The sequence below is a fragment of the Lathamus discolor genome, chromosome 9, assembly GCF_037157495.1.
Source record: "Lathamus discolor isolate bLatDis1 chromosome 9, bLatDis1.hap1, whole genome shotgun sequence".
Lineage (NCBI taxonomy): Eukaryota > Metazoa > Chordata > Aves > Psittaciformes > Psittacidae > Lathamus > Lathamus discolor.
The window spans coordinates 2,555,437-2,569,405 of record NC_088892.1 but is presented as its reverse complement, the minus strand read 5'-3'; the positions used below and the strand labels follow the sequence as shown (position 1 = coordinate 2,569,405).

Sequence of the window (13,969 nt, the reverse complement as noted above, 5' to 3'; positions counted from 1 at the left end):
GCATGGTATGTCTGCCACTCTAGCCTCGTCTCTATGGTGCACATGCGACGCTCTGGCCACAGGCCTGCGTCTATATGGTAGAAGGGATGCTCTAGCCTCCTCTCGATGGTACATGTGCGACGCTCTGGCTCTATGCTTCAATCTCTATGGTACAAGAAGTGCTATAGCCACCTCTCTATGGTACACCTGCGACGCTGTAGCCAGAGGCTTGCATCTCTATGGTACCAGGGGCACTCTAGCCGCTGTTCTAAGCGTACACGTGGGACGCTCTAGCCACAGGCCTGCATCTCTGTGGTACAGTGGGTGCTCTAGAGGCTACTGTATCTTACACGTGCGATGCTGTGGCCGCAGGCCCGAGTCCCTGCTGCCCGGGGGGCTCTGTGCACCTCCCCATGGTTTCCAGGACGCTCTAGCCTCCTTTCTGTTGTCGGGAGTCGCTCTGTCTTCCACTCTATGCTACACGCCGCCCCGCTCTCTATGGGTCCCTGTCCGGGCTCAGGTCTCCTGTCGCTGGTGCCGCCGCTCCGCCCAGCGCCCCTCTTCCGGCGCTCGTGCTCGGGGGCGGCTCCGGCCCGGCCCCGCCGCCTTTCGCTCGTGTCCCGTAGCCCCGCGTGCCGCGCCCGGCGCTCGCAGCCGCCGCAGGGGCCGGAGCTCGGGGCGCGGCGGCGTCGCCGCTCGAGACCGGCGGGACCCGCTCCGGGGGCTCCGGCGCCGCCTCGGGCGCTGCGCAGGCGCTCCCGAGCAGCGCGTCCGTTCCGGGGGCGCCGGGACAGAGGCCGGGAGGAGCCGCGGAGCGCCCCTGGGGCCCCTGCAGCCGCCCGGGCCCCGCCGCGGCCTCCCTGCACCTCTCCCCGCCGCGGCGCAGGTAACGGCCGTGCCCCGGGCGCACGCGAGGCTCGGGGCTTCAGCCCCTGCCGGGCAGGGACCGGAGCTTGCGGCCGCGGCAGCTCCGGCAGAGCCGCTGCGCTCCGGCCCGCAGCAGGGACAGCCCCTGCGGGGCGGGGCGGGCGGGGCAGCGTCCGCGCGCAGCTGCGGGAGGGGCCCGAGAGCCGGCTCTTTGCGGGCAGGAAACGACGCGGAGGTTGCTCGCGTTCGGCTGCGCCCACGAAGGCTTCGCTGGAGGCAGCGGAGGAGCTCCGAGCAGGAGGCTGCGGGAAGCGGTGGGGAGCGGGGCCTGGAGCCGGCGCTCGCTGCTGAGCCTCGGGCGAGCAGGTTCTTCCCTTCGCTGCCAGGGCAGCGCAGCGGCTGTGGATGGAGCTGCCGGGTCTGGGGTGCCTTTAACGGCTTCTGAGTTTGCGAGCGGTGCCGCGGGGGAGGGCTGCAGGGGACTCTGGGTCCTGAGCGCTCAGCCCTAACGCGGTGGCTGCAGCAGCAGCGGCCTGCGGGGGGGGCCAGGAGCCTCTCTCAGCGGGGCACAGCCGCTGCCGCAGCTGCCTGGGGAGCGGGGGCAGCTCGGGCCGCGGCCCCTCTCGCTCTGCCGGCAGCCCAGCGCCTGTGCCCAGGAGCTGCTTCCCAGCGTGGGGCTCAGCCCCTGGCTCGGGCCCTTGCTCCGCCCGGGGCAGCGGCTCTGTCCCAGCCTCTGCAGCGCTCTGCTCTTCAGCTGCTTTCTCCGTTGCTGCAGTAGCGGCGCTCGCTGGTGTCAGCCGTGGCCTTTGCACTGCTGGGGATCGGTTCAGTCTGAGGATCTTAAAGGTCTTTTCCGAGCTGCCCTGCCTGGGGATTGCCCGCTATTCCTCAGGCTGCCTCCACAAAACAATGGATTTCCCTTTTCTCTCTCTCTCAGAAGCCCAAGGCCTGTTGTGCTGCTGAAATCCCGTGCTGCTGGTGGATCAGAACCCTTTGCTTTAGCCAGAGGCTCCAGGTGTGGACAAGGGTGCGTGAGTGTCGGCAGCTGAGCACTCAGGAATGCTCAGTGAGAAACAGGGAATTCTTTCCGGGGTGCTAAAGGAGCCTGGAAGCTGGGTTGCCCATGCTGCCACAGGTCAGGTCTGTTCACAGCACCAGCACAGGTCAGGCCTCAGAGCAGCGTCCCCAGCACCAGCTGCCTGGCTCCTGGCAGGCTTTGGCTACAAGCTGACCGCAGACCACAGAGGTGTGGGGCTTCTCCTTCCATGTGTGTAGGCATTGCTGAACCAGCTGGCTCCTGGTTTTTCCAGCTCAGTGTTTTCCTTAGCTCACAGGGGGAATTGTGGGGTTTAGCAGAGCTCGAGGAACCAGCACTTGTGACAGCAGTGGAATGCTGCTGAAGGGCAGGAGGGAAGTCCCCTGGACATGAGCCCTCCTGAGGCCTCTCTTCCTTCCTCCTCCCTTCACAACCTGTCTCTTGGCCTCCGTCTCAAGGGAATTCCTCAGCTCACAACACATTGGAATGTTTGCTCCTGCTTACCGGGGGTCTGGTCCTGCTCCTGGCTTTCATTCACTGCCTGGTAGGCTCTGGGGGGGGGATAAAGGTGATAGAAGCATAAAGGTGAGGGGAAGAGCTGGCTGTTCCCATACCTGGTTCCAGCCAGGAGAGCTCTTGGCTCCGACTGAACACGAAGGCAGAATGTAAACCCTCTCTGATCATAGGGGTTGGTGCAGCTCCTCTCAGGTTTAGGACCTCTTGGGAAGATTTCATTCAAGGCTTCTCTGTGCGCTGGTGGTGGTGTCTGTTTCCAGCAAGGACAGCAGAGGAGCAGGAGGTCTCAGTGATGAGGTTCAGTATCTGGGTCACTCACCATTGCCTCTGTGTGTTCTCTGGTGAGTTTTGATACTGGGAGAGGAGGAGATAAAAGGAACATGTGCAGAAAGATGGAACCAGGGCTGAGCTGCCTTGAGCAGAGGCCACTTGCTAAAGGGATTTGGAGGTGAGCTCTGGGGCCTGTGTGAGGACACCAGGCATGGGCAAACAAAGTGGCTGCTCTTTTCCTTTCCCTGTTGGCGTTTCTTGATACCAAAACCTGGGCAGAGCCTCCCCTCCTGCACATCCTAAAGAACAGGCTGATGTTTTGTGAGTTGTAGTGTTTGGTTCAGGGACTTAAATAATTTATTTAAGTTCTAAAGCCAATACACATCATAGTCAAGTTCTGCTTTTCTTTAGCTGTGGCTTTTCCTCACTTGGTTGAGCTTGCACATCAGAAGTGGAGAGTTCTTTTCCCTGTATTGAATTTTCAGTGTGTGTGCTGGAAAGTGTTCTTCCAGGACTGAGCATTGGCTGTTCTACAAAGCCTCATCTTCTGCCTGGCTGGAGACCACCAAAGGGAAGAGCAAGTGCTGTGGTGTGTCTTCAGGTGCCTGGTAACTCTGGCTTGGACTGTGTAAGCTCTCTGGTGCCCCAGTTCCTCTGTGTGTAGCGAGAATCCAGGAGTCTTTGAGGGTGTTGCAGCTCAGTCAGCATCTCTAAGGAGTTTCATGGGCTTCACAGCAGTGTTTGGTCTCTTCTCACAAGGAACAAGTGGCAGGACAAGAGGAAACAGCTTCAGGTTGCACCAGGGCAGGTTTAGACTGGAGATTATGAGCAGTTTGTTCATTGAAGGGGTTGTCAAGTGTGGAAAAGGCTGCCCAGGGCAGTGGTGGAGTCACCGTCCCTGCAGGGGTTGAACAGATGTGTAGATGTGGCACCTGGGGACGGGGTTTGGCGGTGGCCTCGGCAGCGCTGGATTAATGTTGAACTTGATGATCTCAAAGGTCCATGTCCGTGACTTGGCAGCTGGTTCCTGCAGCTGCCAGGAGCCAGGGTTGCATTTTGGCAGCTGCAGATCCGGCACTTCCAAGTTCAAATCTTTGTGCCGCGCTGAAGCTGCTGGCGACTCGAGGCCAGGAACCTCGTGAGCCTTTGCTGAAGGGGCACATCCCCACCTCAGACCATGTTCTGTTAGAAAACTGTTTCCAGGCATTTCCCCCAGAGCTGCCTCTGGTTTAGTTTGTTCCTGCCCAGCGAGTTGTTGTCTGAGAACATGGAATAGGTGATTTTATTGCTACTGCCAACTTCGAGAGCTCTGCAGTGGAGAAGCAGGTGGGGCAGCCACAGCTCCAGTGTTAAGAAAGCATGGAGGAAAATCACAAGTCTTCGATAAGAAAAGCTCCCGGAGTCTGCGTCTCCCCAGTGGTGCCACATTTCTGTGCATTTGAGACCAAAGTGCTGTTAAATCCTGCTGGGTTGAGACCTGCCCTCCAGGAATGGATAACCAGGACAGGGTGCTCTGTGTGGCTTCATATCTTAATGCTTGGAAGGTTTTGCCCTTGAATTGAGGAGTCGTTACAGATCTCCCTCTGAGAAATGGTCCCATGACCTCCAGGCTAAGATTAACCCTGGTTGGATTCTCTTCCGTGCTGGTGGTGTCCTTCAGCAGCAGCAGAGATCCTCCTCGTCCTCCTCCTCAGTGCTCTTTTGATGCTCTTCTAGAACTGACCTAATCCCTGGATTCCTCCAGTTCCTGTGCCTCCACCCAAGGTCACTTTTCTCTCTGTCCCGTAGCTCTGTAGCTCTGCCCAGGAATGGGGAATTCAAAGTGGGGAGGCCAGAGAGAGGCCGAGACCTGCAGTCAGGATGAGGCTTTGGCAGCACGTTGCAGTCCCTTCTGGAACTGCTTTGCCTGGTAAATCCTGGGCTTTCATTTGTTTCCCAGGACTGTTTTCTGCTGTGATTTGTGGGAGTCACAAAGCAGGAGACACCCTGTGTCTGGTGCTGCTGCAGCTGCTGCATTGGATGGGCTGAGGTTGGTAAGAAAGCTCCCTGAGCCCCTGACAGTTCATTGCTGTCGGTGAGTGATGGGCAGGAGCTGGGGGGGGCAAGCAGGGCTCATGTGCATGTACCATCTTCCTCCTGCTCCTCTCCTGCCCTTATCCCAGAAACAGAGGGAGGCCAACAAGAGAGAAGAGCCTGAAAATGGGCCTCCCAGCCCTCTTCAGCCTTTCCTTTGATCCCACCTACTTCTCCCCTCCTTAGTGCATGAGCTCTCTCTCACCTCTTGTGTCCATCAGTGGTGATTGTGGGGATGAGTCTGGCTTTCCCGGAGTGCTGCCAGTGTCTGGTGTGGGGATGTGGGGCTGGGGGCCAGGCTGGGCAGCAGCAGCAACCCCTGCGTGTGTGTCCCTGTGCATGTGTCACCAGTGTCACCAGTTCTGTCTCGTCTCTCCCAGCAGCTCAGGATGTGGCGTCAGAGGCTGGTGGGGCTTCTCCGGCTGTGTGGCAGCTCCAGCCCGGCCTTGCTGTGGCCACCCAGTGACACCAGGCCTGTCCTCACTGCTGCCACTCGCTGCCACCACACGGTGCCGGAGTCCCTCAAGTGTGCCTGGCAGTTACACCACGACCACCTCGGTATGTGCTGGCTCCCGTGTCCCTGCTCCCAGCCAGTCCCTGGGAGTGATTTCAGTTACCTGTGTTCTTCTGAAATGGGCTGTGCTAGAGGGGTGCCCGCTGGTCTCTGTATTCCATGTTCCTTCTGGGAATTCCCAAAGGCAGGACTGACTTTTGTCCTGGGTTTGGAGGTGACTTGGCAACTGAGGCACAGGTTTCCCCAGGACCTGTTTGGTCTGGTCTAGCCTCTGTCTGCTGAGGCCAGTTAGATGTTGGTACTTGGGTCACTCAGAAGCAAGGGGAGTTGCTTGTTCCTTTATCCAACACAGTGGCCTCAAGAAAGGGTATTGTTGCTTTCCCATTGCAAAGCGACCTTGGGTACTTGGATTCAAAGCTGAGTGGAACTAGAGCAGGAAGCGCTCTCCTCTTTTCTCTGCTGGCTCCCCCTTCTGAAGGGCTTTGTGCATTCCCAGGCTGTCCTGGAATGGAACAAGGAGGAGAGGCTTTAACACTAAATGGATATCAAGGCCTTGTCTCAGGGTCTTGGTGGGGTTTGTAACCTTTGTGTAGTTTGGATGTTGGGGTGATTATTTGTTTGACTCTTACCTGTATTAATGTACTGGGGTCTGCAGCTAGGTTATGTACAGCTCTGAATTTACTGCTTGAAGAGAAATGAAAGAGGTAATTATGTGAGCAGCATGTTAGCTCTACTCCTTCCTGCTGCAGGGTGAGCTAGGTAAGAAGGGAGCCCATGGTGAGCTCAGTGACAGCCAGGCCTTCCATGAAGACACTGCGTAGTGTGACAAACCAGCTGTGCATCCCCTGTCAGTCAGTGGGATCCTAACCTGTGGGCTCAGTTCTGGGTGATGGTTCTGCCTGTTGGCACCAGTGCAGCTCTGAGCCCGGCCTCCTCTGCAGAGCTCAGGTACGCCAACACGCTGATGCGGTTGGACTTCGTGTGGCTGCGGGACCACTGCCGCTCCGCCTCCTGCTACAATGCCAAGACCAACCAGCGCAGCCTGGACACAGCCAGTGTGGACCTGGCCATCAAACCTAAGGCTGTGCGAGTGGATGAGACCACGCTCTTCCTCACCTGTAGGTAGCAAAGTGCCTGTTCCATGGTTTCTGGGCCACCAGCCCTGCTTGGAGGGAGCCTCGGTGGTGGATCCTGGTCTTAGGTGTGCTGGGAGAGGGCAGCCTTGTCTCTAAATCAGTAGCTGTTTTGGAAATAGATCTGGCCCTAAGCAGATTTTAAACAGTTGCTGTTGCTGTAACATGTCTTGGTCTTAAATGTGTGGCTGTGTTGTCCTCCCCCTCCTCACCAGCCCTTTTTGGGTAGAGATGTGAGTATCTTCAGTGTCTGCTGTTTCGCTGGTTGGTTTGAACCCAGCAGCAATGCAGGGAGTGAACAGACTGGTCAAGAAATGGTTGGGTTCCTTTTCCCTGCTGTTGGAGCTGGTATCCCTGGTCAGAACTCACGTTTTCTGTCCTTTCTTCTCAGTTGCTCTCTCCCTTCTGTTGTAACTTACCCTTAGTTATGGGCTGGTCTTCAGTGCTCAACTTCCTCATGGAGTTCTGTCAGCAGAAACCAGAACCACTGAAGTTGAGGCCCTTGGCTCTGAATTTGGCTCCTTGCAGCAGCAGTGATGCTTTCATGTAGCCTGAACCAGACACTAGTGTGGGTGGCATCAGGGTGCAAAGACTGTCACCAGACAAATTAACAGGGTGAGGACTGTCTGAGAGTGGTGGCTGTGCTGATCATGAGCTGGGGCTGTGGCATGCACTGGTGGTGACTGTGACTCTGGTCCCTCGCATCAGGGCCAGACGGGCATGTGACACGCTATGGGCTGGAGTGGCTGGTGAAGAACAGCTACGAGGGGCAGAAGCAGCAGGTGATGCACCCCCGCATCCTCTGGAACGCTGAAATCTACCGCCAGGCCCAGGTGCCCTCTGTGGACTGCCGGAGCTTCCTGGAGACAGATGAGGGGCTGAAGGAATTCCTGCAGAACTTCCTGCTTTATGGCATCGCTTTCGTGGAGAATGTTGCGCCCACCAAAGAGGACACAGAAATGGTGGCAGAAAGGATCAGCTTGATCAGGTAACAGGGGCTGCCCTGGGAATGCCACTGACAGCTTTGTCAGGAACTGTGAGGGCAGACTGCTCAGTTCTTTGGGAAGGTGCTGCTGCCTTGTCCTGTGTGTCGTGCCTGTGGCCTGGTTTGCAAAGCAAAGGTCTGGGTCTTCCACAGCCTCTGGCCACTGTGCTTGAACCGAGCTGGAGTGTTGCACTGTGGGATCTGCCTCTTCCTAGGTGAGAGCCTGGATCATGAGGCTGTGGAGCTGCCTCAGGAGCGCGTGGTGACTTTTGTGACAGTGGGGCTGTGCACAGAGAGGAGGAACTGGAGGAAGTGGCCTGTGTACGAAGAGCAGAGCTTTGCAAAGAGAGGCATTTCCTGTTATGACTTGGAAGGTTAGGAGGGCAGCCCTGGCCCTGGGAGCCGGGCAGATCAGAACCAGTTTGTAGCTCTCATTGAAGAAAAACAGTGAGAAATGTATCTGCTGTGTTTAAAACAGCCCAGCGGCATGGCAGGACAGGGTTTGTGTTTCAACTCTTGTCCAAGCTGCATAAACACTTTAACTTGCCTTACGCTGCTGGGAGAGGAGGGATTGCTTCTAATGAATAGAAATAAATAGAAATGAAGGGCTCCAAGGAATATCCAGGCAGCTTTTTGCTCCGGGTACCCTCCCCCTTAGCCCCTGAGCACTGTTTGTCCCTCTGTCTGTCTCCTTCTGTGCATGTTGTAGGGGGTAAAGGGGCTGAAAACGCAAGATCCTGAGAACAGAAGTGGGGTCGATGGTGGGTGGGTGCAGGCAGGGGCTGGTTGTGCCCTGGCAGCTCCTCGTGCCGCTCAGGGGCTTCCTTGGTTTGACAGGTGCCATCAGTCTTTTGGGGAGGAGAGTGAGAAGTTGAACACTGGAGGAGGGACAAGAAGCACCAGCTCTTGGCATTGTGAATGTCGTTGTTCTGCTTTAATTTCCTCTGTACAGAGGCTGGAGGGGAGTGACCTCAAAGCAGGAGAGGATCTGCTTTCCGACCCCCTGCTCCCTCAGCCCATGCTATAACTGCCTGTCCCTTTCGCAGGGAGACCATTTATGGCAGGATGTGGTACTTCACTTCGGACTTCTCCCGGGGAGACACTGCCTACACCAAGCTGGCTCTGGATCGTCACACAGACACAACCTACTTCCAGGAGCCCTGTGGGTGAGTGCTTCTGCTAGGGCTGTGTTGTCTCCAGTGCTGATGCTGGGATGTACTTGCACTGGTCACTCAGCAATTCCAGGTCCTGTCTGATCCCTCTGCAGTTGGGGGGAGTCTGTAGGTCACTTTTCCCTATGCTTGGAACTTCTGGGGATTCCAGAATGCAGGCAGTGAAGGACTTGGCTGTTATTGACTGCAGCTTGGTATTGCTGTGGTTCAAGTAGTTCTTGTAGTCTCAAAGGCGGCTCAATGCTGTGGTCGTTCCTGTGCTACCCTGAAGCTTCTCTCACAGTCTCTTCTCAGAGTCTCTGAGGTGCCCCAGAGCATTCATGGGGGTGAGAAGCTGGGTTGAGGTGTCTTTTGGGTACACCTGGCTGTCGTGGTTTAAACCCAGCCACACAGCTTGTCCACTCACTCCCCTCCCCCCCCACCTCTTGCCCTTGCCCTACTCCCGGAGGGATGGAGAGGAGAATCGAAAAGCATGTAACTCCCCCGGGTTGAGATAACAACAGTTTAGTAACTAAAGTATAACACAGATCACTGCTGCTACCACCAGTAATAATAATGATGAAGGAAATAACAAGGGAAGAGAATACAACACCTCAGCACCAGCCAACCGATAACTCCCCTACCACTCCTGACCGAGCACCGACCAATACCTAGTCCAACCCCACAGTGAACTAGCCCTTCCAGGTAACTCTCCGTTACATCCTGGGCATGACGTGCTGTGGTATGGAATACCTTTTGGGTCAGGTGTCCTGTCTCTGCTTCCTCCTGGCTTTACCTCCTCCCTGGCAGAGCATGAAGCTCAGAAAGTCCTTGGTCAGACTAAAACATCAGTGTTATCAGCTCTGTTCCCAGGCCAAAAGTCAAAACACAGCGCTGCACGAGCTACTAAGAAGGAGAAAAATGACTGCTACTGCTGAACCCAGGACACCGGCAAAGCACAGCTTCCCCTGCAGCAAGTGCCTCTCATGAGCTGTTGCACAAAGCTGCTGCTGGAAAGGTTTGCTTTGCCTTACCCCTGCTGATTGGGGCGAACCCTCCTCACCCTCATCGGGCCAGCTCTGTGGGCTGAGGAGCTTCTGGAGAGGAGGGAGAGCAGCTCCCCTTGGCACAGCGTGGAGAGGTACCTCAGAGTCCCTGCTCACCTTGCTCTGCACCAGTTCGTGCAGATTGGGGGCTGCATTTTGGCAGGGGTGCAGCCCTGCAGGTAGGCAGAAGTCAGGCTCCCCCAGCTCACACCCTTCTGTGCTTTAAAAAGCATTTTGTAGCTGCAGCATTGGCTCACAAATGCTGTTCTCCCAACTGCTCTTCTGGTACAGCCTCTAGGGTGAGTTTGATACCCAGCTGGAGGTGGAAAGGCAGCAGATCATGGCTCAGGGGGAAGCGCAAGAGACTTCAGGCTTAATTTCTAGCCTAAGTAGTGTTTTTATCTGCTTTTATCTCAGTCAAGAGGGGAAATAGCCTGGGGGAGATGTGTGGAGCTACTGTGATCTCCTGCAAATGAAGCTACAAAGAGAAGTCACTCAGTCCACACCTCCTGCCCCGGGGCAGGATCAGCTCTTCCCAAGTGAGGCTGTAACTTGCTGAACACCTGAATGGGAAAGGTCTGCAGCACAGAGCTGGAAAAGCAAAGTGGGACTAAGGGGGGAGATCTGTTGACTGCAGGTGGATCTCAGGGCAGCCTGAGCTTTGTGTCCTGACGGGCAGGAAGCTTTTGGGAAGCAGCTCGATGTCAGGAGCAAAGTCAGTGGATTTGACTGTGCTCTGTGCAGCTGAAGTACACAGAGCACAGGTTCTGCCCCACAGTGGATGTAGCTGGCTTCTCTGTTTTCAGCTAACAGCTGAGTGCAGAACCCATGGTTTGCAGTGACCTGCTTGGCTGACTTGGTTTAGGAGCTCACAAAATCTCCCCCAACATCAAATAAGATCAGAACTTCAGCCTTCAGAAGGGCTTTGATGTAACTGCGCAGTGCCAGAACTATAGAGCTCATTAGCTCTTTTTGTATCTTTCTTTTCCACTTGAAAGGGTTCCCTTCAGGTAGGGAACCTTCCATCTGCAGCCAGCTAAAGTGCATCAAGCAAAGGCAACATGGGTTTAATTGGTAGGGCTAACCATTAGTGCTTGTAGTTCTGCAAAGCCAGAGTTGTGCAGGAAGAACATGAATTTCTAGCTTTCCTGAGCCACCACCTCTGCCAGAAATCCTTTCTTCCCAGCCTCTTCCAGACTTGCTTCCAAAACGCTTGAGTCTTTGACCTGCTTCTAAGTGAAATGAGCTGTTTTTCAAGGAAGATGTGTTCATTTCAATGTCTGCTTCTTCCCCGCTGCTTTGGCTGAGACTTGACAAGTCTCAGGTTGTTACAAAGGGTAGAGGATAGAAAACCCCCAAGCTATGGGAAAGACTGCAACATTATCCAGCTCCTCAAGTACCAAAGAGCCTGCCCAGAGAAGAGGCTTCTTCAGAGCCCTGAGCTGCAGGAAGAAGTTGTTGCCTTTGAGGCACAGAGTGGCCTTTGCTCCAGTGCTCCTGCACTGGCTTTGTAAAGGGTGAATAGAGCGCCCAGGTGAAAAGGTGCTGGTGAGTGTGGAGCTGGGAGGTGCTGCCCCATCCCCTGCTGTGGGACTGGGTTCACAGGCCCTGAAGGGACAGCAGAAGATAAAGGCTTTCCCAGAAGGTAACAGTTCATTTTCTAACAAGGGGAGGTGGCTGGAGGCAGCTCCTGGGTGTTTGCTTCTAACAGCACAATGCCCACCTTGCTTGGACAGAGGAAAAGAGAAGCTTCAGAGAAGTAATGGAAGGACAGAAGCTGAGTTGGATGGTTTCCCACTAGGGAGGGATGTGCCTGTAGGTAAGATGCTCGCTGGGGACTCCTCCAGGCTTTCCAAGGGGTCTTTAATGTGTTGCCTTGTGGGAGACAATAATGGATGTGCCTTTGAATGAGAGTCATCCTGGACACCCTTGTACTTCCTGACAACTTCAACAGTACAACCAGCGTTTCTTTACTGTCCTCTTGTTCTGAGATGGTGTAGATTACGCCTTAAGAACTCGCAGGCCTGTTAATTGCTGGTCTGTCTCCATTCCTCAGTGAAACCAGAAGGGTGGTTGCATCCGCCTACACCTGATGGGGAACACCTTCTGGTCACGGGACAGGCAGCCAAGGTGTCTTCATGCTCTGGTTTCTCTTGTCCATGCAGAATCCAAGTGTTCCACTGCCTGAAGCACGAGGGCACAGGTGGGCGGACGCTGCTGGTGGATGGTTTCTATGCGGCAGAGCAAGTTCTCCAGTGTGCCCCAGACCAATTTGAGCTGCTCACCAAGGTCCCGCTGAAGCACGAGTACGTCGAGAATGTGGGAGACTGCCACAACCACATGATTGGAATTGGGCCAGTTCTCAATGTCTACCCCTGGAACAACGAGCTTTATCTCATCAGGTAACACCCATGTGAGGCCTCTTGCTAATGGGGAGGAGAGGGGATTGTGGTAGCCAGTTGGGGGGGGGGGTGTTTCAGGAGGTATCCTAAACTGACACCTTCTAATGGGAGGTGTCCCTGCCCAGGACAGGGCTTGGAACTGAATGAAATTCAAGGTCCTTTCCAACCCAAACCAGCCTGTGGTTCTATGAAAAATCAATCTATATCTAAGGGGCAGTGGTGAAGCTGCAGGAACAGCCCATGTTTCCTCCTGGGCTGTGCACTGCTGCTTTAGTGAAGGTGTCAGAACCACCCAGACAAGAATGGGTGTCAGTGCTGAGCTCTGGCTTTTCACTCCTCTCATCCTCACTTCAGCTCCATGCCCCCATCTCCTTTCATTTGAGAGGCAGTAGGATTCAGCCCTTCTTTGAAAAAGCCTCTAGGAATCAGCCTGGCATACAGGGAGAGTGTGGACTGCGCCACTTCCAAAGGAAATTTGGGCTGCTTTCTGGAACTCCAGCCTGGCTGAGTGCAGGACCCTGTCCAGCACTGCTTTGCACTCATTCTGACAGCCTGTGGCCTCACCCTTTGCTGTGGCACATCTTTCCATAGGGCACCAGCAAGAACAGTTTTACACTTGATAGTAAACTCCTTGCTCCCAGTGCTGGGTATTCTGACAGTCCTGCACGTGCAGTGTAACCTCTCATATCATCTCTCTGGTCTCCCTTAAATACTGCCTAATCCCCCAGGCTCCTGCGGTTCCCTGGCTGTGCTCATGGAGCCACGTGGGCAGTCTCTGACCTCTTCTTTGTTTGTAGATACAACAACTATGATCGTGCCGTCATCAACACGGTGCCGTACGACGTTGCACACCGCTGGTACGCTGCTCACCGCACCCTCACCACTGAGCTCCGGAGACCAGAGAATGAACTCTGGGTCAAACTGAAGCCTGGCAAGGTAGGGCTTGGAGCTGGGAGACTCGCCTGGGTTTTGTGCAGGGAGAGAAGCATGGTCCTTTGGATATGCTTGCTGCCACTAAGGTGACTGCTTCAGGCAAGCTCCACATACTGCGGCTTTCTACACAGCTCTTCTAAGGTGGCCTGTATTACAGTACTGGCATCTGTTGGGGGGGGGGTTGTTCTTCCTCTTCCAAAAGAATACGAGCTTCCAGGTAAGGCAGAAATGTTTAGTTCAAACCCTGCCTCAGGGTAAGGTTAGGCCCAGCTAGAGGAGAGGAGAAAGATCTTCTCAGTCACTGCAGTGAGGATCCTCAGAAGCAGAGGGGCTGGGAACACTTAGTGTTCAACCTCTCACTTCTTCCAGAAGAAACTTCCAGTGTGATGGAAATACAAAGGTGTAGGAAGCTGAATTTACTTCTGCTCTGAGGTTATCTTTGAACCCTCACGTTGCCAGTGAGTCACAGGAGACCTGGGCAGTGTCCCAGAAGCAGCTAAGATGCCTTAGCACACCTTGGTATTGGAAGGAAAAAGCTCTGCCCTGTGCTCTGAAAGGCTGATGCTGGGTTCAGCATTGGAGGAGCTTGAAGAGCTGGAGCCACAGCTGTAGACCTGAAGGTACTGCAGTGCATAGCTTCTTCATTCAGCTGTGTCTGCTTGAAGGGGTTTTATTCTTTCAGAGGCTAGATTCAGCCTGAGCCCAGGGCCCCAGAAATGAAAGGATCCAGTGGGGAAACGGATGATCTTAGAACCCCCCACCCTTCTGTTCCTGAGGATGCTGGGGGGAAGTGACACTCTAGAGGCAGGAGATGACCCCTTTGTTGCTGATGAACTATTGCCCAGCCTCTCCAGCAGAAAAGCAAAGAAACAGCCCAGAATGTGTCTCTGTGCTTTGCTAGCCCTCGTGTTTTAACTCCTGGTGAGCAGCAGAGCAGAACTGCTGCTTTAGGTAGAGCAGCTGTGCCAGATCACATGAAACATCTGGCTGTGGTCTTGTGCTGTGTGACAGTGATGAGCAGGAGTGGTTGTGCCCACCCTGGCAAACCCTCAGCTGCTCTTCCA

The 13,969-nt window shown here is 55.1% G+C and overlaps 1 protein-coding gene across 13 annotated transcripts in view; it reads left to right on the top strand.

Annotated features, from left to right (window-relative positions):
• Window positions 1-432: 432 nt before the first annotated feature.
• TMLHE (trimethyllysine hydroxylase, epsilon) overlaps window positions 433-13,969 on the top strand; it is a 20,035-nt gene continuing 6,498 nt past the window's right edge. The window contains exons 1-8 of one of the 13 annotated variants that reach the window (XM_065689139.1): window positions 433-865; window positions 1,784-1,873; window positions 5,125-5,299; window positions 6,197-6,373; window positions 7,097-7,376; window positions 8,420-8,539; window positions 11,736-11,972; window positions 12,770-12,908. In XM_065689139.1, the coding sequence (XP_065545211.1) occupies window positions 5,131-5,299; window positions 6,197-6,373; window positions 7,097-7,376; window positions 8,420-8,539; window positions 11,736-11,972; window positions 12,770-12,908 (1,122 nt within the window). In that variant the 5' untranslated portion in view covers window positions 433-865; window positions 1,784-1,873; window positions 5,125-5,130. The other 12 variants (XM_065689145.1, XM_065689138.1, XM_065689147.1 and 9 more) reach the window with 12 other exon arrangements.